The 20,650-nt window shown below is 63.3% G+C and overlaps 2 protein-coding genes across 4 annotated transcripts; both read right to left on the bottom strand.

The window, feature by feature from the left end:
- Positions 1 to 98: 98 nt before the first annotated feature.
- On the bottom strand, positions 99 to 17,492 carry WIPF2 (WAS/WASL interacting protein family member 2). 3 transcript variants are annotated; one of them, XM_076356632.1, is made up of 8 exons: positions 17,438 to 17,492; positions 5,645 to 5,769; positions 4,975 to 5,107; positions 4,724 to 4,843; positions 3,568 to 4,227; positions 1,926 to 2,135; positions 1,680 to 1,781; positions 99 to 722 (listed from the first exon to the last, which is right to left on the bottom strand). In XM_076356632.1, the coding sequence occupies exons 2-8, from the start codon at positions 5,705 to 5,707 to the stop codon at positions 682 to 684; spliced, it is 1,329 nt and encodes a 442-aa protein (XP_076212747.1). In that variant the 5' UTR covers positions 5,708 to 5,769; positions 17,438 to 17,492; the 3' UTR covers positions 99 to 681. The 3 variants fall into 3 exon arrangements, with proteins under 3 accessions (XP_076212747.1, XP_076212749.1, XP_076212748.1); XM_076356634.1 differs by lacking the exon at positions 17,438 to 17,492 and adding an exon at positions 15,200 to 15,242; XM_076356633.1 differs by lacking the exon at positions 17,438 to 17,492 and adding an exon at positions 6,560 to 6,621.
- Positions 17,493 to 18,613: 1,121 nt separating this feature from the next.
- RAPGEFL1 (Rap guanine nucleotide exchange factor like 1) lies at positions 18,614 to 20,647 on the bottom strand (the record flags this gene model as incomplete). Its single annotated transcript, XM_076356471.1, is given in 10 exon segments — positions 18,614 to 18,763; positions 19,022 to 19,076; positions 19,422 to 19,486; positions 19,582 to 19,633; positions 19,635 to 19,670; positions 19,925 to 19,975; positions 20,076 to 20,166; positions 20,245 to 20,423; positions 20,527 to 20,544; positions 20,546 to 20,647. Coding segments are annotated over 10 exon segments (774 nt in total), but the record flags the coding sequence as incomplete, so codon positions are not given.
- Positions 20,648 to 20,650: the final 3 nt, after the last annotated feature.

A 20,650-nucleotide genomic window follows, 5' to 3' on the forward strand; every position in this document is an offset into this window, starting at 1 on the left:
TGGCACGGGGGACGTTCCCCCCCAAGGGAGCAGGGAGGGGGGGGCCTCCCCCAGCCCCTGCCCAGGGCCGTCGGGGTCTCCCCGGATGGTCCTGCTCCCCCCCCCCCCCCCCCCCCACTCCTCCACTGACTCCTGTGCAAAAAAGCAATCAGCTGCGCCGGGGTAACGAGGCTCTGCCGGCCTGTCCCGGCTCCCCCTCGCCCCGCCGCCGGCACAGCCGGTGATCACGCAGCATGTCCGTCTCCTGACCTACCCCAGCTCCTCTCCAAGCCCTCGCTCTGCCCCGGCCCCGAGGAATCGGGCACTGAGCCACCTCCGGCCAACAGCCGGCCGCACACGGCTCGCCGGCCGCCCCAAATCCTCATGCCCGGCTCCCGGGCTGCGGCTGGACGCGTGGTCCTGGCCCAACCCGGGGATCTGCGACGAGCGAGGAGGAAAGGACCCATCCGGGCTTGCCAGCAAGGTCACCGAGTCCCGGGGGAGATGCATAGATGAGGGTGGGCTGGCAGAGAGAGCTGGGCTGGGGGTATCTGCTCGTCCTGGCGCAGCTCGGAAAACCAAAGAGGCTGGGAGTTTCTCATGCAGGATCCTGGGGGGCAGGGAGGTGGGGAGGGTCCGTCTGCGGAAGGGGAAGGAGGTCCGTCTCTCTGCTCAGGAACAATCCGCCTGTGCAGCCCGCTTTCACCTGGGGATGGGGGGCAGAGGGGGGGCCCCACGCGTAGCTGCAAGACAAGAAAGCCTGTTGAAACCAGAACTCGCACGGAGATGGCTGGCACGGCGTGCCCCGCGCTGCTGGCATGCACCGGACCGGCTGCTCCCCCGCCGCCCGCACCAGTTCAGAGGATCACCGCCCCGGTGCTCCACAGAGCAGGATCCGGCACGTCTGCTTTCCCTCCTCCACACCCCCGCACCAGCTGCCCCCTCCCCGTACTCCCCGCGGAGATCTGGAGCCTGGGATTTGCAACTCGAACCAGCCGCTGCAGCACGCATGGAAAGCTCAGGGCTTTTCAAATCCACATTAAACATTCATCGCTCTAAAAATAAACGAGCATCCCATTCTCCCCGGAGTCTCCTCCGGGATCCGCAGGGCTGACGTGCAGCAGCAGCAGCGCAGCAAGGGCACTTTGTGCTGTGCCGGCAGCGCCGGGTCCGAGCGCCGCCGCTCAGGGCCCCACGGTCGGGCTCGTCCTGGGACATGCAGGGGCTCTTTACCCCCCCCAAGCCCCTGCCCAACACCAGCTTCAGCCACGGGGCCGGCTGCTGGGGTCCTTCTGTAACCGCTCCAGCGCCAAAGGCCCTTGGTGCAGGCGGGAACAAGCCCTGCGGCGTTTCTCTGCACAGGCTCAGCAGGCAAAAGAGGGGGGCAGGCGGGATGGGACATCCACACAGCCCAAATCCTCGGGGGCCCCCCCCCCCCCCCAAGTGCAGCAGGCTGCCTTCGGGGCTTGGCACCCCGGGGAGCGTGTGCAGGCCCCGAGGCAACGCTGCTGCACGGAGAAGGACGTGGATCAGGAGCCCGGGGCGGCTCACGCCAGCCCCTGCACAATCCACCCTGAGCAGGGACAAACAGGACAGCGGGCGGCCATGGCTGCACTGCTGTCACCTCCTGCCACCCTCGAGAGCGCAGGAGGGGAGCCAGGCCACGCAGGACCGCGGGACACCTCCTCCTCCTCCCTTACCTCTGTTTGTTCTGCTGGGGTAAATTCTCTGGAAGTATTTATATTCTTCTGGGGCTGGGAAGTCTTCGACGGGATGAAAGGAGTATTTGGATTCAAAGTCATCTGCAGAGAAGGGGGAAAACGGGCAGGTCAGGGAGGGCGGCTCTGGATGAGCACAACTAAAGCCGAAAGGCTCCAGCTCCAGCCCCCCCCCCAGGAGAGCAGCAGCCGCTGCGAGCACAGACCCGTGCCCGGGGCCCCACTCACCCAGGAACGCTCTGACGGTGGAGATGGAATCCCGGTGCCCATTCCGCACCGGCGGGGGCGGCGGGGGTGGCCCGGCCGGCGTCCTCGTGGGCGGTGGCGGCGGTTTCCCTCGGCTTGGGGGCTCGGCAGAGCCATGCAGTCTGTAGGGGGGCGGAGGTGGGGGGGCGTCGCGCCCCCCGTTTCGCAGCATTGGCGGAGGGGGCGGTGGGGCTGCAAGGAGAGCTGGGTCAGCACTGGCACAGCCCACCGCAGCCTGCAAAGGCACGACATCCCCAGGGCAAAACCTCCCTCCGGCAGCAGGGCCAAGGACATCCTCCGAGGTAGCTTTCCAGGCCAGCTGCTGAGCCAGACCGCGCCAGCAGCCAGCATGGCTGGCCCAGGGATGCTCCTACGCGCGTCCAGCAGAGATTTCCTGCTCGTTCCTGACATCTGCATTCCTCCTCATCAGCTGCAGTGGAGGCGACCGGCCAGCCCGCTCCCCCCCCCCCCGCCCCGGCTCACCGCCCACCCCCAGTGGGGCTGCTCCATCCCCTGCACGCTCCCAGCCTGCGGCCGGACCCAGGTCACCCTCTGCACGAGGTGGGATCCGAGGAGCAGCTACAAGCCCGCACACGCGAAGGTTTGAGGGCAGTGGCTCCACGTGGAAGCAAGATGCTGCCTGCCAGGGCTGGGAAGCCACGTCCGCACTGCCACCGAGGCGGCGACAGGACCCACGGCCCCTCCGACCCACCTCTCACTCCTGCCCAACCTCCCACAGATGCACAGTGGCAGTTCATGCCCCTCATTAGGCTAATTACACACAGACTAACAGAGCAGATCCCCAGCCGTAACTCAAAGGAGGGATTCTGGCAGGGCCAGAAGGACAGAGCAGCTTGGCAGGGGACCAGGCGGGAGCTGCGGTCTGGACACAGAGCCCAGGAGCGCACGGCGGGGGGGCACCGGGGCGAAGCCATCGCCGATCCCGGCAGCGGGGACACGCTCACGCCTGGCTCCGTGTGCACGGGGGGACTGGCGAGCGGTTTTCACCAAGCCACCCCTTTGAAGGGTGCCCGACACCAAAACCCCAACCCCTGCACCAGCGGCTACAGAGCATTCATCGCCAGCTGCGCTCTGCACCATGCAGCGCCGAAAACAGCCCAGAGAGGGGCAGGATGGTTCCCGGGGCCTGAGCGAGGGTGTCTGGCTGCAGCGCCGAGGGGAAGGCTTCTCAGCCTGCGACAAACGCCGCAGCATTTTGTCACCGACCCGGTGACATTCAGGAAGCTCAGGGGAGCAGCCGCAGCGTACGCGGCTCTGGCTCCACCATGTCTTCACCTCCCACCCCAGGAGGACACACCGTCCTCACAGGCAGGAGCTGCCCAGCCACAACCCACCGCCAGCATCAGGTGTGAAAGGAGCTAGATAAACAGAGGACAGGACCAGGGACGTGTATTAAACATGACAGTCCAGCTAACGCCCCTGGCTCAACCCCTACACCAACTGCCACGTGCAGGAGAAGCCTCGCTGTGCCCTGGCGCCGACTCTCCCCCCAGCATCTCCTGCCAGCCCCCAAACACCCCATGGGCAGGCGGCCGCAGCCTGACCCACCGCGGCTGCTCCCGGGCCTGAAGGAGCTGGGCCCAGCAGAGCAAACGGTTCTTACCAGCTCCCCGGCTGGGGGGGTCTCTGGCCGGCGGAGGGGGGCGACTGCTCTGGAGAGACGGGGAGGCTGAAGCAGGCGGCGGCGGCGCAAGACCCCGCAAGGGGCCCGGCGTCTTCCTGTGCAAGGAGTTGTGTCTCTGCGGCAGCTCCGGGGCGGACTCGTTGATGGGGCTGGAAGGGCCATTGGGGACACCAGGGGGTTGTCGATAAGGGGGAGGGGGGGGGGCGAGAGACTGGCCCTGAGCCCCCGACCCCGTTCGGATACTGACTGGGGAGGGAGGGGGCTTGATGGGTGGCGGGGCGGGGGGTCCGTCCCTGCTCACGGGCAGTCGCTGTCCCGGGGTGGGCGGCAGGGGCTTCTCCCGGTTGTAGGAAGACACCTTGGTGCCATGCGCCAGAGGCGGGGCAGGAGGTGCGGTGGCGCGGCGTCCCGGTGGGGGAGGCGGCGGGGCAGACGAGCTGTGCTTCATGCCAGTGCTGCCGGCGGTGCTGGGCCGGGAGAGGTCCGGCAGGGAGGGCCTCTGCGTGCGCGGCAGCTCCGGGGGAGAGGCCCGGCTGTTGTCAGCATCATCTTGAGGTCGGCTGTTGCTGGCCGGCACCGGGGGCCTGGGGGCAGCTGCTCTGGAGCCAGGGACTTGCAAGGTTTGCTTACTGGAGCTGTCTGCAGTGAAGGAAAGCAGAGTGACTGGCCAGGCACGGCGCGGGCCGGGAGTCAGAAAGACCGACGTGCAGCGCTTCGTCCCCAAGCCTGCGCAGAGCGCAGGGCAGCTTGCCCGCTCGGCCGAGAAGGGCCAGACCGCGGGGAACACTGTCTGGCACAGGCAGGGAGCTGGCACCATGCTCAGCCACACACAGCTCCTCTCTCACCACTGCTATTCGCTCTCTGGCTTGCTGGAAGGCAGGTTGCCACAGAAAATAGCAGAGAGAAACATTCAGCAACACACGTGACTCTCGGGCCCTCCAAGGAGGTTCATGTCGTGGGACACTGACATGGAGAGAAGGCAGCTTGCTTGCGGCCACACGTGGGGTGTTGATTTGGGGTCCCTGCCTCTAACCAGCTGAAATCCCCAGGCAAACACGGCAAGATCCTCAAGCCCCTCCTGCTCAGGGACCTCCCCAGGGAACCCCCACGCAAACCACAATCAGATGGCCGTTACCTGAGCTGTCCTTTGCTCCCACGGGTCTGAGCTTGGGCACACCGCCTTGGAAGAGGCCGCCCTTCGGCTGGATCACAGCTGAGCTAGAGCCGTAGCTGCCGCCACCACTGCCCTTGGGCTCTGAAAGGAGGCAGAGAGGTTAAGCCTGGTATTATCAGCTCCTCCAACGCGGAGCCACTGGAAACCAGACAGGTGAGAGCCCAGAAGCCATCCTGAAGGGCAGAGCAGGACCCAGCGTGGCGGGTACTCACTCTCTAAGATCGGTGCACTCCGGTCATTGATTTGTGTCACTTTCTTTAGCTTGGTCCCTTTACAGATGTCCTGCAGGAGGGCTCCACGGCCCCGCTGCTCCTCTCGGCTCAGTTTCGGCGGCTCTGTGTTCGCCTGGAGACAAGAAGCAGCTCAGCAGGAGCCCACCTGTGCAGACGGATACCCCGACGCACAGAGCAGACACAGCCCAACTCTACCTTCCCAATTCTCCTCCGCTGAGCCCAGAGGTACCCCCACCCCCTGCCAGCAAACAGCCTTCTCCAGGGGCTCTCTTCCAGAGGGAGTGACGGGGCTGCCCCAGGAGGTTTATGCTGCCATCCCACAGGGCAAGGTTGAGACCCTGTCCTACCTAGACCCAAGGCGCAGCTCAGTTACAGCCACATGCAAGATCCCCTGCTCTCCTCCCCGAGCCATGGTGGAGCAGAAGACACTAATGCAAAAAAAAAAAGCCACGTGCAGTCCCTTCCATGTACAGACTCTGCTGCAAGGGAAACTGAGGCACAGCCCACGGGTCACCCGAAGCTCTCGTACGCTGGACTCGAGGAGGTCCGGAGACAACACAGGGGCCCCTGGCAAGTAGCACCATGTGGAGACAGGCCACCTCCCCACCCTACAACCAGCCAGGCCACCGGGCAGCAGGAAGACCCCTACCTGACTGAAGGTGGGAGGCGGCGGGGGGCCAGGCGGCGGCGGGGGGGGAGGAGGGATCGGCATCCTGGCCCGGCTCCCGGTCGCTCCGGCTGCTCAGTGCTGGGGGCAAGCCTGGTCACTCATGCCTGCGGGAAGGGAGGAAGCGGTCAGGGACTGGAGGGGAAAGCTGGTGAGCCGGCCACAGAGAAACACGGCCCTGGGCTAGTGTGCCAGTGCCCTGGAGCTCCCTGCGTGGGGCAGAGGCTGGGGCTGCCCTCTCCCAGCCGGCTCAAAAGAGCCGCCGCATTCTCCCAACACCCTGGAGCAGCAGGTCCCAGTGGTGGGAGCCAGCACGACCCCCCGCCCCAAATCGCCAGGGCCCCCACACCAACGCAGAGCTTGCAGCTGAAACCCAGGACGTTTTTCACGCGACTGCCTCGCTCAGCAGAGAAAACCCGGCCAAGCTAATCCTGCGCCATCAATCCAGCTCCTTTATCTGCAGCCGGAGGCTGCTCACGTGGAAGTGCGACAGGAGCCCAAAGCCTACAGCCCATCAGCAGGCACCACGGCCAGCCCTGGCACACATCCTCAGCAGGCCCCTTCAGCCACGAACGCCGTTAAATCTGCCAGACGGATCACCGAGCAGAAGGCAGATGAAGCGGCACGGTGCTGTCCTGTGGCTCACACACGGAGAGACATTCCCATCCCCGAACAGCCCTGACAGATAAGGCAGATTTTTCCAAACCACTCTGATCCTTCCTCGACAACCTCCCAACACTGAAGGCTGGCTGCGCCCCACTCCATCTCCACAACTCCAAGCCCCCCTTGAAGCTGTCCAAGCAGGCAGCGAAACAAGCTTTCCGAACATCGATCTGATTACATTTCAATCCATCTCCTCACAAGCCCAAAACAAATCTGTCCCGCACCGCGGCTTACCCAGAACAGCTCCCAGCCAGCGCCGGCGCTTTGCCAGTAGGGCTCCGCAGTGCCCGGCAGCTCCGGTCGACACCGAAGACTCAGCACGGAGGAAGTGGGGACAGGAAGAGGAGACTGAATCACCGGGAGATCACAGGACGGGCCCCTGGCACGCTCGTGCCTCTGACAGCAGCGCGCAGGTAGGGCCGTCCTGGCAGCACCCGCTCAGGGAATAGGAATGTGATGACTGGAGGCCTCACTCGCCACCCCAGGAGTTTCGGGTGCTCGGGGCAGACCGAGAGGCAGGGGATAAACGCCCCTCTCCAGGCCGCAGATGTCTTTCCCCCAGGAAAACCTGTTCCTTAACCACTGAAGGGGACCACAATGCCAACGCCATGTAAGAACAGGATAGTTTCACACCTGAAGCTTCCGACTTCTGATCCCCGACCCTCAGGGCAACTGACCAGAGAGGTCACAGATATATCCACGACAGTGAAAGTTTCTTTACGACCCAGGCACTGAAACCCAGGTGCCCATGACCTTTGAAACGGTTTATATCAGGTATTAAAATCCAGATCCCTTCTGAGACTCACCTTCGACTAGATAAACTACAATTTACTGATGCCACGGTACACGGAGGCCAGGATAAGACCAGGTCTGTCCTCATGTGTCAGACACTACCACTCCCTGTCACAGCAGAGGTCCGAGAACAGGAAAAACGGACCAGCAGCATCGCTGCGATGCCAGCAGCTCCCCTGCCCTCGAGCAAACCACCAGCTCTCTGCAGTTCAGGAAAATACATACATAAATCACCTTTTAATTAAAAGCAGCTCTTCTACCGAGTGAGAAACTTCCCAACTACAGACACCCTCATTGGGAAGATGTTCCTCCCTCTATCTTCTGGTGTTTTCTAAGTCACTCAAGATCTCAAGTTCTCCGGTGGCACCTGCCACACCTCTGCGGAGCCGGGGAACGGCGCGAGCTCAAACCCACCATGACTCAGTGGGTCCTCGTCCACCTCACCGGGGCAGCCACCTCGCCCCTGCCTCTCGGAAATGCACCTTCCCCTGACACGGGGAGTGCACGGTGCTGCTTTGCTCTGGACCGAGCTGGGAGCCTTGCACAGAAGAGCCAACGTCCGGCAATTTCTCCTTCAGCCCCTTGTGCCAGTCCCCACCACGCCAGGATGCTCTGCAGACTGGAACGAAGCCCGGCAAACCCATTCAGCCCGTACCTTTCCCACCGAAACAAGATCAGAGACAGCTCATAACGTGCTCGTCTGGGACCTGCTGGCGCTGCCAGGACGTGTTGCAACAGGAGCGCTTTTCCCCCATGCTCCTTCCCACCCCGCAGCGGGATCGCAGGGCCAGGACGGCGCAAGCTGCTGCCAGGGCAGAGCGTGACGTCGGGGGGATGGCGTGACGGTGTCGCGGCACAACTGACAGGAGGGGACAGGCAGGAGAGCCCCAGCCTTGTTTGAACACCAGCAGCTGGAGGTAATTAGCAGAGATACAGCTGAGAAACATGCCAGGTAATGAGACTCCTGACTCGGTCTCATGTGTCACAGGCCTGAGCCAGCACAGGAACGGTGCCAGCACTGCGGGCCGTCACCTCTGCTCCCGACCCACAAGAACAGAAACACCCACATCACCTCCCTGTTATGCTCCTGCTCCAGCTGGTTACTCACAGGGTGACGTTTCCCACCCAGCTCTGCACCTCGACGGCACTTGGGATCACAGGAGCCCTTTCAGATACTCCCACGACAGGGTCACACCGCCTCGCTGTACGTGAGGGTTTGTCGGCTGTCAGAAAACAAGTCAGTGCCACATTTACAAGGAAAGCACGCTGCTCGAGTCCCCCCGTTTGCCCTGCTGCCCCCCACGTAAGCCCTGCGTCAGACGGAGCGGCTAGGGACAATCCCACAGCAACATTACCTCCTGTAAGCACAGCCGGAAAGGGGTATTTCTACAAAGAAAACCATGAGTCATTATCTCCCCGTATCTAACATGCGCTTAAAACTAGTGCTGCACCGAAACCTGCACTCAGATAAAGGCTCTGACCTAGAAGAGTGAGAGAGAAGGGGAGAGAAGAGTTTAAGCTAAAGCAGCTTGAGGATAAACTGGAGCTGAATTGCCCAGAAACAGGTCATTTCGTTTCAGCACACGGCCCCATTCAGGTTGTGGATTAACAGCAAAGGTCACATTGAAAAACCAAAATCAAGAGGCACCGAACTCAGCACATGGCGGCTGCTGATTATTTCATACCACGAGAAAAGCCGAGACCTCTGGGTAGGAACGCTGGAGTGATCTGTGCCTGTCTTTAAAATAAAGCCTAGATCTTAAATGTTCATGAAGACAGACACAGCTGATAAAGATTAGGGAGACACAAGGTAAATCCTCCAGCAAAAAAAAAAAAAGGGGGGGAGTTCTCTCAGCACTGCTGACCACCCCATGCCTTACGGAAACCATGCCCTTTGAAACACTGCCGCTCCGACAGCCGACTTCTCTGCATTTCTTCTCCTTTGTTCTTCGTTACCAGGGATCCTTTCACCAAGCCAGATCTGAGCCTTTGAGAGCTCCAGATGCCGCGGTGGCAGCTCACTGCGCTTGCAGGGAAAGTGGTTTGAAAGACCTGAATCAGTGCAGCGAGAGAGACACCCGCTAGATCAAAGCGCAGAGGAGAGCTCGTCTTCGGTTAAGCCAGGAGGGGCAGGTTTGCACATTAGCTTTCCTTTCAAAATAAAAAACAAAAACCAAGAAAGCTGTGAGAAAACCGGGAGGAAGACGATGTGTGAAAAGCTATCGCTTTGGAGGAGAGAGAGTTCACTGAAATCGAGGTGACCCAGCTGCTTCCAGAGCTGCTGCTCAGCAGCCACGCTAGACCCCACCATGACCACAGCACCCCTCGCCCCACGGCAGCACCAACTTCGGGGCAGTCCCGCAGGGTTTCGAATCAGCACTCCCCTGCCAATCCTGGGTTCAAAACACTATTAAAACCCAAGAACGTTACATTCAGCAGCCCGCCTCTCACGTAAAACAGCTGAATTAGCCAGATCTGGCCTGGACAGGACTACACGCCACGTTTTTCAGGCGTTTTTTCAAGTCCCCATTTGCCGTGAAGGGAAATGAAATGCCTTCTCCAGCAAGCAGCCCTGGATTCTCCTCATCCCTCAGGGGGATTTGCTTTTTTAGCAGGACAGGCAGCAGTGACCTTCAGACGCCGTAAGCGCGTTTCCTTGCTTTTCAGGGGGATTTGGGCGCCGTGGCGGATTTGTATTTCACAGCTACGCTCGCTGCCGCGGTGAGCCTGCATTTGCAAACCCGAGATGAAGCGCTTCATCCTCAGGGAGGCAGCGGCTTTGAACTGCAGATCAAGAGGAATTTCCAGCCCTCTGATGTCGGCTGCAGAATGCGGCTGCACCGGTTTGGGGACAACTTCCAAGGCTGGACCTCTCAAACACCCTCCCTCCCGCCCCCACCTCGCAGGGCGCCTTTATCTTCCACCTCTTCCCATCCAAACCCTCAGTTCCTCGTTAACCTGAGCGCAGCGCTTCCAAACTCAGAGCTCGTCCTCCGAAGCCTGACATTTCTGCCCATTCCTGAGGAGTGAGGGCTTTGGCAGCACTGAAGATGCGACATAAATAATTTATCCTGAAAGACAGCCATTGCAGGATTTAAGGTCATTCAGGCTTTTAAAATCGTATCAGCATGCTTTAAGAGAGCGAGCTGCCATCTCGATTTGGAGCGTCTCAAAGAGCCGGTGCATCTCTGCGTGCAGACAAGACAGACACACTCCAGCCCCGCGGGACTCAGACGTTCACTGTGAATTATTAACAACCCACGGTCACTGACAATGCATTTTTAACAAAACCCTGAACACAAAAGTTTCTAACGCCTCGGGGCTGAATTCCACAGCCCTCGGTGGAGCCACAGCTTCCCCATCCCCGACCACGGGACCCCAGAGTCAGGCCGTCCTTTAGCAGCTTTCCACCGAGCTCAGCTCGGTTCACTTGGCAGAGGAAACCTTTAATCAGTAGCGAGGAATCGTGTCCTGACATTAGGGGCTGTAGCAAAGCGAAGAGCAGGAAAAGCCCATCCCAGGAGGGCCCGCAGACTTCCCTGCCTTTCCCCATCCCATGTGCCAGGCGAGAAGGGAAAGGAAGCCGAGGAGGGAGAGGTGGCACACGAGGGGACCGGGCAGGAACCGCTCTGAACCACCCCTCTCTCCGACGGACATCTCCGATTGTTCCAGCGGGAGGAAGCGGCGAGAGGCACAGGGACTTCCCGACTGCTTCGACGGTGACCCACGGCTGGGAATAACATGCAGCACGGCCCACGCCTCGCAGAGAACAATACGCTGCTGAATGGAAAGCGGCTCCCGAGCCTGGTAGTGTTAGTCTAGAGGTCAGATTAAAACGCCTTTTTATCAACTGCCAACAATGCACCGTCCCCTTCACCGCAGGCTCCAACACTGTCTGCGCATTTAGAGCAACCGAAGCCTGCACGCTGGAGCTGACAGAGCCAGGAGCTCCTCAAGGCGCAAGGGGAGCAAGGAAAATATTGGTGGCCTCAGGCTGCTCCAAGCAGGACGGGGAGCAGAGAAGGGCTCCAGCCACCTCTGAGAGCCTTTTAAAGCCCCCCAGCAGTGTTGGGGCCCCTCACACAGGGCTAGTTCAGAGACAGGCGCTAACGAGCTGTGTCTAAGGCTCTCTGCACAGCGAACCCAGCGCAGCGTCAGTCTTTGGTCTCTGCCAGGCTGCGGCTGTGTCAGCTACCAGCGAAGAGCAAGGAACACCGAACGAACCCACGGCTCTTCCGTCCGTCACTCAAAACTGACAGCACGCAAAGTTATCTGTAAAACAGCACCAGACGCTCCACGGCGCAGAGCTTACGGCACCGGCAGCCTTACACAGGAGCAGGCAACCAGTCTCCAGCTCCAGCCTGCCACCCTGAGTTGACGCCGTCAGCTGCCGCAGCGTCTGCCGATGCAGGTCTGAGTCACGAGGCAGGGATAGCAAAATACCCAGGTGAAACGCTCTGCCAAAAAAAGCACATTAATTGGAGGGGGCCCTCGCTGAAGGCCACGCTTTCAAACCAAACCCCTGCGCCAAGCTTTTCTCCCAGACTCACCCCAATATCCGAGCAGCTGGCAACAAGCCGACCCACCCTCTCAGCAGAAGCGATGCCAGGCCAGCGCCGAAAGTCTGACATTTCTGGGTCTTCCTCCTCTGCCCTTCGGGAGTGGCGGCCCTGCCCCAGCGCGTGGGCCCAAGAGGCAGCGTCTCCGCAAGAGGTCACTGCGCCATGAGACCAAATGGGCTGTGCTTTAGGAGAAAAGCCAGTGGTCTGCCCAGTCCCCCGGCCCCCACCCAGAGAGTTCGGTTATAACCGTGGAAAAACAAAAAAATCTGTTGAAAACCCATGAGCTACACACACGCGCTGCCTGGAGGTCTGCTGTCCTCAGGAGCCTGGATGGAGAATAACTGTGCCTTTAAAATACCACAGGACCGGCTCCAGCCTAAACCCCTGTACCAGCCTCTGCCTGTGTTTAAGCAGAGTGCTTAAACACACCCGAGACCCTGCAGCACCCCTGCAGCGGCCGCCCTCCTGCTCTGCCTGCAGCCCTTCAGGCCCTTCACTCAGCAAGGCAGCCCCCAGGGATGGGTTGGTCTCCCCTGCCCTGGCCAGGAGCCTCCAGGACAGACAGCCCCCCCCCCCCCCCGCCGGGGTCTCTCCCACCTCCTGCCAGGCGTCCATGACGCTCCCTCCCTCTTCCTCTGCTGACGGGGCTTTCGGGGAGGCTGAGGACAGAGACTTCCAGCTCTGGTCCCTTTTGCCACCCCTCTCCTGCAGGCCAGAGGCACTGGGGCTCTGCCTGCTCGCCAGCCTCCCGTGCCGACTCTTTTGCAAGAGCTGCTCTGAGCCTGGCTGCAGGAAGCTGCCCTGAAGGAGACGAGCAGAGCTGGGCTGGAGCGCAAAGTCTCCTGCTGTTCCACGAAACCCGGCCAAGTATTCTCAGGGTTTTCCTAGGCAAAGGCCAAGCAGAGATGCGCCGATTCGCAATCCAGAATACACAGGGCAAGTAACCGAGGCAGAGTGCAAGTCGCTGGGCGCCGTCGGGAGGTGCCTGCTGGAAGGGCACAGTCCCTGCCGCAGAATAAAGTCACCTCGAACCACCCCAAAGCCACAACAGCCTTACAGAAAGGAAGCAGCCACTCAGAAAACCATCGCTGACTGCTTCTAAAAAAGAAATGCATCTTTCCTCTAACCACGTTTGCACTCAGAGTCATTAGGAGAAAATTTACAAGCTACCATAGAATACCCAGCACTTAAGTGTTATTTTGGGACGCATGCATACATTGATGTTTATGCAAGACCCTAAAGCTACAGAAACCCTACAAACGGGGCCGATCCACACCGCAGGATCGGTAGGACAGCTTACGGCGAGCAGAGCCCTTGCTGGGGCAGGAGGCCGAAGGTGGCAAGGGCCCGGCCCCACTGGCCTTCGCTGCGACAGCCGCAGCTGCGGGAGGTGTAAGAGCGCAAAGGAAGCGCCTGTGTCAATGCCAAGGGGAAACCGAGCCAAGCCCCATCAGAGCGAGTTCTCCACACAGTCAGATCCACAGTTTTCAGGTTGGTAGGTGCCAAGAACACGATGCAAATTTACAGCCGGCGCAGAGGGAGAGGAGGGCTTGCTTTGAGACATGATCTAGTAACGGGGTGTGACAGACGGAAAGACTCAGCGATGGGGTCAGACGGTCCTTGCAGATGCAACCCCATCACTCCCAGCTCCTGGGCAAAGTCACGAGCACCCCCGGTCCACTGCCCAGGCAAGGGAAGATTTAAGCCCCACACCTCCAGGAGGAAACACTCCTGGCCACGCAGGGAAGGTGCTCAGCTGCTTCGGCAAAAGCAGAGACAGGCCCTGGGTGCAAGCAAGCGCAGCGTGCATCGCTGCAGGAGCGCCACGGCAGCACGTCAGACCTGACAAGGACACTTGAGCACAGCAGCACTGAATCCCAGCACGCAGCGTCGCAGGGCCGGGCACGACGCCCACGTCTCCCCACGGCCCAGACTGCCCGGGGGCCACGCTGCGAGCGAGCCCTGCCGAGCAGCATTTGCAGCTCACCTCACCTGCTCCTGCTGGAAAGGGGAAAGCGGAGCTCCCTGCACCTGCCTGGCAGCTTCTCCCCTTACCCCGCGAGCATCCCTCCCGAGCTGCCTCCGCCCCGGGGCTGCCAGAGGGAGAGTCTGTGCCCTGGGCACGGGGCTGCCGCGGTTCCGGCTGGTGCAGCCGGTCCTGCCGAGCAGCAGGAATTTCTATGGTTGTGGTATCGCATTGTGGGAGACACCAGAGGAAGGAAGGGGAACGGGGATGGGCCAAAGGAAGCAGAGAGACATCCGAGCCCCAGCACCACGCCAGGGCATGGAGCTCCACGGCCTCTGTGCTGCGAGAGACCCCGCAGCAGATTTCGGCTCCCAGTACTGCAGCCCTCCCTGAGGCCGGTGACGAAGAAGCCGGTTCAGCTCTGGAAAAGACCATTTAATTTTTGAACCAGCCTCGTAACATCAGAGTGAGAAGCAAGCCCTGGGAGCTGCGCTCGTTCCAGAGCTGCCCTGGCAAAGCCAGCAGGAGAAACCCAACAGGCTCAGCCCCCCGTTAGGAGGGCACTTTCCCCCCCGCTCCCTCCTCCCACCTTTGCTTCCCAGCAGAAAGCTACTTCTTTGGCAGAGCAAATCTGCCTTCCTTCCAAGCAGCCAGATGTAAGTAAGTAGGTCAGACAAAGACCAGAGCGCCTTGACAACAGCACTTTAAAGCAAAGCAAAGCGGGAAGCGAGCCCAGACCTGGAACATGCCCCGTCACCTTGGTGCTGGCAGAAAGGGGGGGCCGGCATGCCTCACCTCGGAGGTGTTACACGTTTAGCAAGAGCAGAAAATCCAAGAGCCGCGGAGTAGCACTCTGCGCGGTGACTTTCGTGTCAGGGTCTAATACCCTGCGGCTGCAGCAGCCGAAAGCTCTGCAGTCTTGCACGTCTGTGGCACCAGCCGGCCTGCCACGGTGCGGAACCGCAGACCTACTTTTAGCAGCAAATACTAACTCAAACAGACCCAGTTCACTGGGAAGGGAGGCAGAGGGACAGGCAGCAGTGGTAAAGGTGGCACCGGTCAGCCGCGCTCCCCTCCGTGCCGCACTCACGTCTCGGTGCCGGGCACGACACACATTCCAGATGGCACCGGCTTGGCATGCCACGGCCGACAGCTCCCATTTGTTTGCAGCGGGATGAAGCCAAGCGCTTCCTCGCCCCCCACGGCACAAAGAGGGGTCTGTGCTCCCGGCCCCGGGGGCGGCCACGGGAAAACAGGCTCTGCCTTTGCATTCCAGCAACACAGCGCGGCTGCGAGTGGGAGAGCTGCCGTGCCGCCGTCTGGCAGCCCCCACCGGCGGGGAGCGCAGCCACTGCCACACGAGGTGCAAAGAGGAGATGTCTCCCTGGGGGGCTCAGCCGAAGCAGCGGTGCCAAAACACCTTGGGGACACGACACGCTCGATAGGCCAAGACAGGCAGGAATGAAGGCAGGCAGCCGAGCTGTGAAAAGCAGAGGACGTGCTCGCCAGGTAGCTTTGCCCCGGAAAGCACATCCAAGCCGGGCAGATTCACACCTCATCTGCAAACCGAGCCAACTCCTTCGGCAGTGGAGACGGGAATCAGGTCAGATTAGATCCTCTCTGCCAGCCGTCAGCGGGGCAGCAACACTCCATACCAGAGATCAGGCCAGGCCAGAGCAACCCAGGCGGACACCCATCCACAGCCAAGTCTGCCAAAGGTAAAACGAGGCTGATTTGGGATCACGGCACCTCTCCAAGGGCTCTTGCTCAGCCCAGCACACAGGCTGCGGTTCACTGAAATGACTTTCATGCAAAACGTCTGCCTCCACCTGGCCTGAGGACACTGCCGCACCGGCTCCTCGCTGCCGCCTTCCCACCAGCCTTGGGGGGGGGCAGCGGACTGCAGCCCACGTTTCACCTGGGCAGCAACATTGGCAAACCCGGAGCAGGGCAGTCACAAGGTGTTCAGCGTCCCACGTCAGCCCATCAGCTGAGGGTCAGGAGGCAGCCAGCATCTCCTCCCACTGCATCCCACCCCACAGGCCCCGGAAACGCTGCCCAAAGTCCAAGCAGGTGGGGGGGGGGAGGACAGCCTGGGCCCTGCTCACTGCAGGGGGGTAGCTGGAGCAGAACCATGGTTAACAGCAATGGGGACTCGAGGTAAACCCCCCCAAAAAATAGGTGGCTCTGAGCAGTGCTTTGAGAATAAGCTGTTTCAGAGCATGCTGCGCAGCACCAGACTCGCTGGGGTTCTGGCCTGCATTGCCCTGAACCCACCCTGGCCGCTGCCTCCCCCAGCTTTAGGCTCGCTGTGGCTTCTCCATGACAGAGCAAACACCAAAACAAGCGACACCTTGACGGGAGCAGAGCCCTGAGGAGGGACAGCTCGGTGTCCAGGCACACCAGCTCATGGGTGCAGCCTGCCTGCTGGACTCGTCCCCGTGCGGCACACGTATCCCGCAGCCTGAACCCATCCATGTCCCTCCCGTGTCATGGCCAAGGACATCGAGGCGCACAGGGAACCCTGCGAACAGAAAGCCGGGGTGGGCGAGAGCCGCTCGCCGGGGCCAGCCACGCACTCAAGAGCAGGCGTAAGCTGCGTCAATTCTGCTGAGTCTTCGCAGGGGAAAGGCTGCGGCTGCTCATGCCACAGCACTGCCGTTCTCCTTCTGTCCCAAAGGACACGTGGAGAACAATCAGCTTCTTATTTCATTTGCTTACAACCAGGACTCTGGAGAGGTCCAGAGCGTAAACCCGCAGCAGAATTTGGTCCTTAAGGCTGGGGTGCTGCCTGGGCCGTGTCTGGCAGGGGCAGGCGTGCTGTACGGCTACATGGGCGGGGAGGGCCGGCAGACCGGGAGCACGCAGCCGCAGCGGTGTTTACCCAGAGCAGAAGGGAGAGCTCAGCCTCCACCGTGGCACTCGCAGCACTTTGCTGCCCAGCCATATGCTGCCCCACGCTCGGGTTTTCGTAGGCAGAGGCTACTCAGGCCACAGTTTGCCAGCGCCGGGCCCAGAGGAGTAACCGGACTGCGACGCTGCTTGGGGACACTGGGCCGGGCCAGGCCTGACCCTAGGAGTATCGTCCCCCCCCCCCAGGACGGCACAACCGGTCACCCAAACCTCCCATGTCAGCTGCCCACACACGGACACGGAGCCCTCCCTGCTCCCCCGGGGAGCACCCTTAGAGGGGGGCAAAGGGAAGAACGTGACGGGCACCTTCCCGTGACACGGGGAGAAGCAGAGGGGGGAGAAGCTCTCCCCGGGATCCCCGCGGAGCCCCCCCGCCGCCAGCAGTGCCCTCTGCCAACACCCCTCCAGCACAGACGTTCCCAGCTGCAGCAGTGCCTCCCCTGGGAAACTCCCCCACAACCTCCCTGCGTCCCGGTGCGACCGTCCCTGCAGACCCCGCTGCGCCCCACGCAGAGCCCAGCGCGGCCACGGCCACCCCCGTCCCACCGCGCCCCTGCGGACCCACCGCAAGCCCCAAAGCGCCCGCAGCCCCCCCCGCCCTCCTGCACCCCGAAAGAGCCCAGCACGCGCGTCCCCCTCCCCAAAACGAGCCCCACACAGGCCCCAGCGCACCCCCAGCCCCCTCGCCCCGCCGCGCCCCGCCGGCCCCGGGCACCCCACAGCCGGCCCCGGGCTCCTCACAGGCCCCGCGCAGCCCCCTTGCCCCCTACACGCCCACCCCGAGCCCCCGCGCCCTACACAGAGCCCCGCGGGCCGCAGCCCCGGCCCCCACAGGCCTCACAGGCCCCGCGACCCCCGGCCCGGTGCCCCCGCGCTCACCCGCCGCCCGCGGCCTCCTCCCGCCGCACCCGGAAACGCGGCCCCGCGGCCCCGTCCGGCCTCCAGCCGCCGCCAAACAAAATGGCGGCCTTCGCCCTTCCTGCGCCTGCGCTGCCCGGACCGGATGTGGGCGGTGCACAGCGGAGCGACAGGGCCGCGGCGCCATGCTGGGGAGGTCGGGCGGCCATGGAAGGACTCTGGGAGCGAGGGACTGCGCAGGGCCGTACGTGCCGCCATCTTGGGAAGGTCAACCCCGCGGCGGGAGCGCCTGGCTCCGCGGGCGCCCAGCGGAGCGAGGGGAGCGCGGCGGCGCCGGGGAGCGATCCCCCGCTCCGGGCCGAGCCGCTATTGCGGGCCGGAGGTGTCGAGGCCGAGCCTGGCTACCGCAGCCAGCTCCGCCCGCCCGCCATGTTGGGAAGGTCGGGCAGAACACTAGCGGCTGCCATATTGGGAAGGTCACACCGAGTGGCTCCGTGCTGCTGCCACCTTGAGAAGGTCGAGCCCCGAGCGCCCCCCCCCCCCCCTCCGCCCGGTCGGCAACGGGACGCCCGGGGGGGGAGCAGCTCCCGTGACCCTCCGCCCCCCGCTGCTCCCGGCATGACCTCACCCAGCAGCACGGCTATGACCTCACTCCCCAGCATGACATCAGGAGACGGGTGCCGGGACAGCCTTTTATTGGGGCTCCGCGCCCCCCGCCCCCCCCGGACTGGGTTTTTTTGGTTTTGTTTTTTTTTTTTTTCCCTTTTTTCCTCCTTTTTTTTAAAAAATAAATGTACAATTCCGGACGGCGGTTCGGTACAAAATATACACGTCTGGGAGGGCGGGGGCGGGCGGGGGGACATGTACAAAAATAGAGGGGGGCACAGCAGGACACCCCGGGGGGGGGCCGGGGCTGGGGAATGACACGGGCCCCCCGGGGGTCCCCGCACCCCAGCCAGGGGAAGGGGCGGGGGGAGCAGTGGGGTGCCAGGGGTAATGGGGGGGGGGGGGGGGGGAATGCGCCCGGGGTCCCCAAACCCAACCCCCTCCGGCCCCCCGTCCCGTGCCAAAGTCGGGGGGCAGCGTCCAGCTGCGCCCCCCGCCCCGCGTGAGGCCGGGGCCCCTGGCCAAAGTGCGTCAGTGCTGGGGGGGGGGGGGGGAGGGGGGGCCGGGCCCCCCGGGCAGGGTGAGGGGGTCCCCGGGGCGGGGGCCCCCCCGACCCTCACTGGCTGCCGGGCTCCAGCTTGTAGGAGAGCTCGAAGAGCAGGTTCTGGTTGTCGATGACCCGCAGCTGCCGCACGTAGGCCTTGGTCTGCAGCTGGCTGGGGGAGGCCTCCAGCTCCAGGCCTGGGGGGGGGGGGGGGGTGTGTGTCAGTGCCGGGGGGGGGGGGGGGGGGCAGGACCACGCAGCCCCCGGGATGGGGATGCGGGGACGTGGGGATGCTGGTCCAGACACAACCCCGGGGCCGGCACCAGGGGTGTGGAGCCATGTACGTGTCCTTTCCCCCCCCCCCCACCCTGCAGGGTCAGCCCCCTCCCGCAGCGCTGGCCCCTCACCCCCGCCCGGCCGGGGCTGCGGGGGTCCCGGCCCCCCGCCGTACTCACAGAGCGGGCGGCTCCGGTACTTCCGGATGGTCCTCACTTTCTCGGCGATGCAGTGCTGGTGCAAGGAGCAACCCCCCCCGTCAGCCCTCGGGCCCCACGGGACGCTGCCCAGCGCCCCACACACCCCCCCCTCAGGGACCACCTGCCCCCAGAACCCTGGGGACTGTGTCCCCCCTCCGGGACCCTGCTGCACACCCAGGGGCATCCCCACCACCGGGGGACCCCCCCCAGTGCAGATCCTATTCTGCACCCCGGGGACCCTGCATCCCCTGGGGCCCCCCACCCACTGCAGGGACAGGAGGGCCCCAGCACCTCGGTGGACCCCCCTTCCCTGGCCTCACTCCGGGGGTCCCTCAGCCACATCCCCCCATCCCGGCAGCCCCCAGCGAGGGGCACCCACCAGCTTCTCCACGTTGACCAGCCCGTCCAGGAGGGTCTTGCTGCCTTCGTGCAGGAAGGTCAGATCTGGGGGCGAGCGGGGGGTGAGGGGGGGCCCCATGGGGCGGCAGCGGGACCTCGGCCCACCGTGGGGTGCGGGCAAGCCCCCGTGCCCCCCTCACCTTTGAGGATGAGCGGCACAAAGGGGATGAGGGGGGGTTTCATCTTGGCCAGGCACCTCCCGGTAGGTCTTGTGGTTCCTGCAGGGGTCCTGGGAGGGGGCGGGGGGTCAGGGCTGGGGGGTGGCTCCCCATGGGTGCCAGCACCCTGCCCAGCCTGCCCTGGGTACCCCCTGCCAAGCTGGTCACCGTGGGCACAGGGCCGTGGCCACTGCTGGTGGCTTGGAGGGGGCAAGGACACCCTGGAACGGTGTGAGAACATCCCCTGCCCACCACCTCCCCAAATACCCCATGGGGTGCCTGGGGGGGCTCCCCGACACCCGCGGGGTGCCCGGGCACCTCTCACCGTCAGGTTCTCGAACTTCCGAAACAGATTCTTGAATTTCCCTGGGAGCTTCTGCAAGACAAGCCCGAGGGGGGCCATGAGCACCCGGGGTGGGGTCCGGGAGCACCCGAGGGGGGGGGGGGGGGGTCTAGGGCACCCCACAGCCCCTTACCTCCCAGGTGAGGCGCAGGCGGCTGATGGCGGCGTTGTTGAGCCCGATGACGACGGCGTAGAAGGAGAGCATGTCCTGGTTCTGCTTGCATCTAGGGGGGAGAGAGGGTGAGGGGCAGGCGGGGGGGACACCCCCGTCCCCCGGCCCCGGCCCCCGGCCCTGCACTCACATGGCGGCGATCTTGATGAGCTTCTTGAGGAGGTGGGCGCGCTTGCCCAGCGACTCGCAGAGCAGCAGCTCGGTGCCCACCCAGTGCTGCACCTCGCTGCACCGCTGCAGCAGCAGCTCCAGGTTGGCCGTCTCCCGCCGGCCCCGCTCCCCGTGGAACACGTAGTCCACGAACTCCAGCTGCCGGCGGAGGGGGGGACGACACGCACATTGTCAGGGCCCCCCCGCCACGGTGCAGCCCCCCCCCCCCCCCCGCCCCGGCCCACCCCGGCCACCCCCCAACCTCGTGGATGCAGCGGAAGAAGCTCCCAGTGGAAGGCGGTGAGGGGTTGGGCGATCTCCTCCGGCTCCGCGCGGTGGATCTCCGTGTCCCCCGGGACCACCTGGATCTCCTCGGGCAGCGGCAC

This window comes from Aptenodytes patagonicus, chromosome 20 (assembly GCF_965638725.1).
Source record: "Aptenodytes patagonicus chromosome 20, bAptPat1.pri.cur, whole genome shotgun sequence".
In the NCBI taxonomy this organism is placed as follows: domain Eukaryota; kingdom Metazoa; phylum Chordata; class Aves; order Sphenisciformes; family Spheniscidae; genus Aptenodytes; species Aptenodytes patagonicus.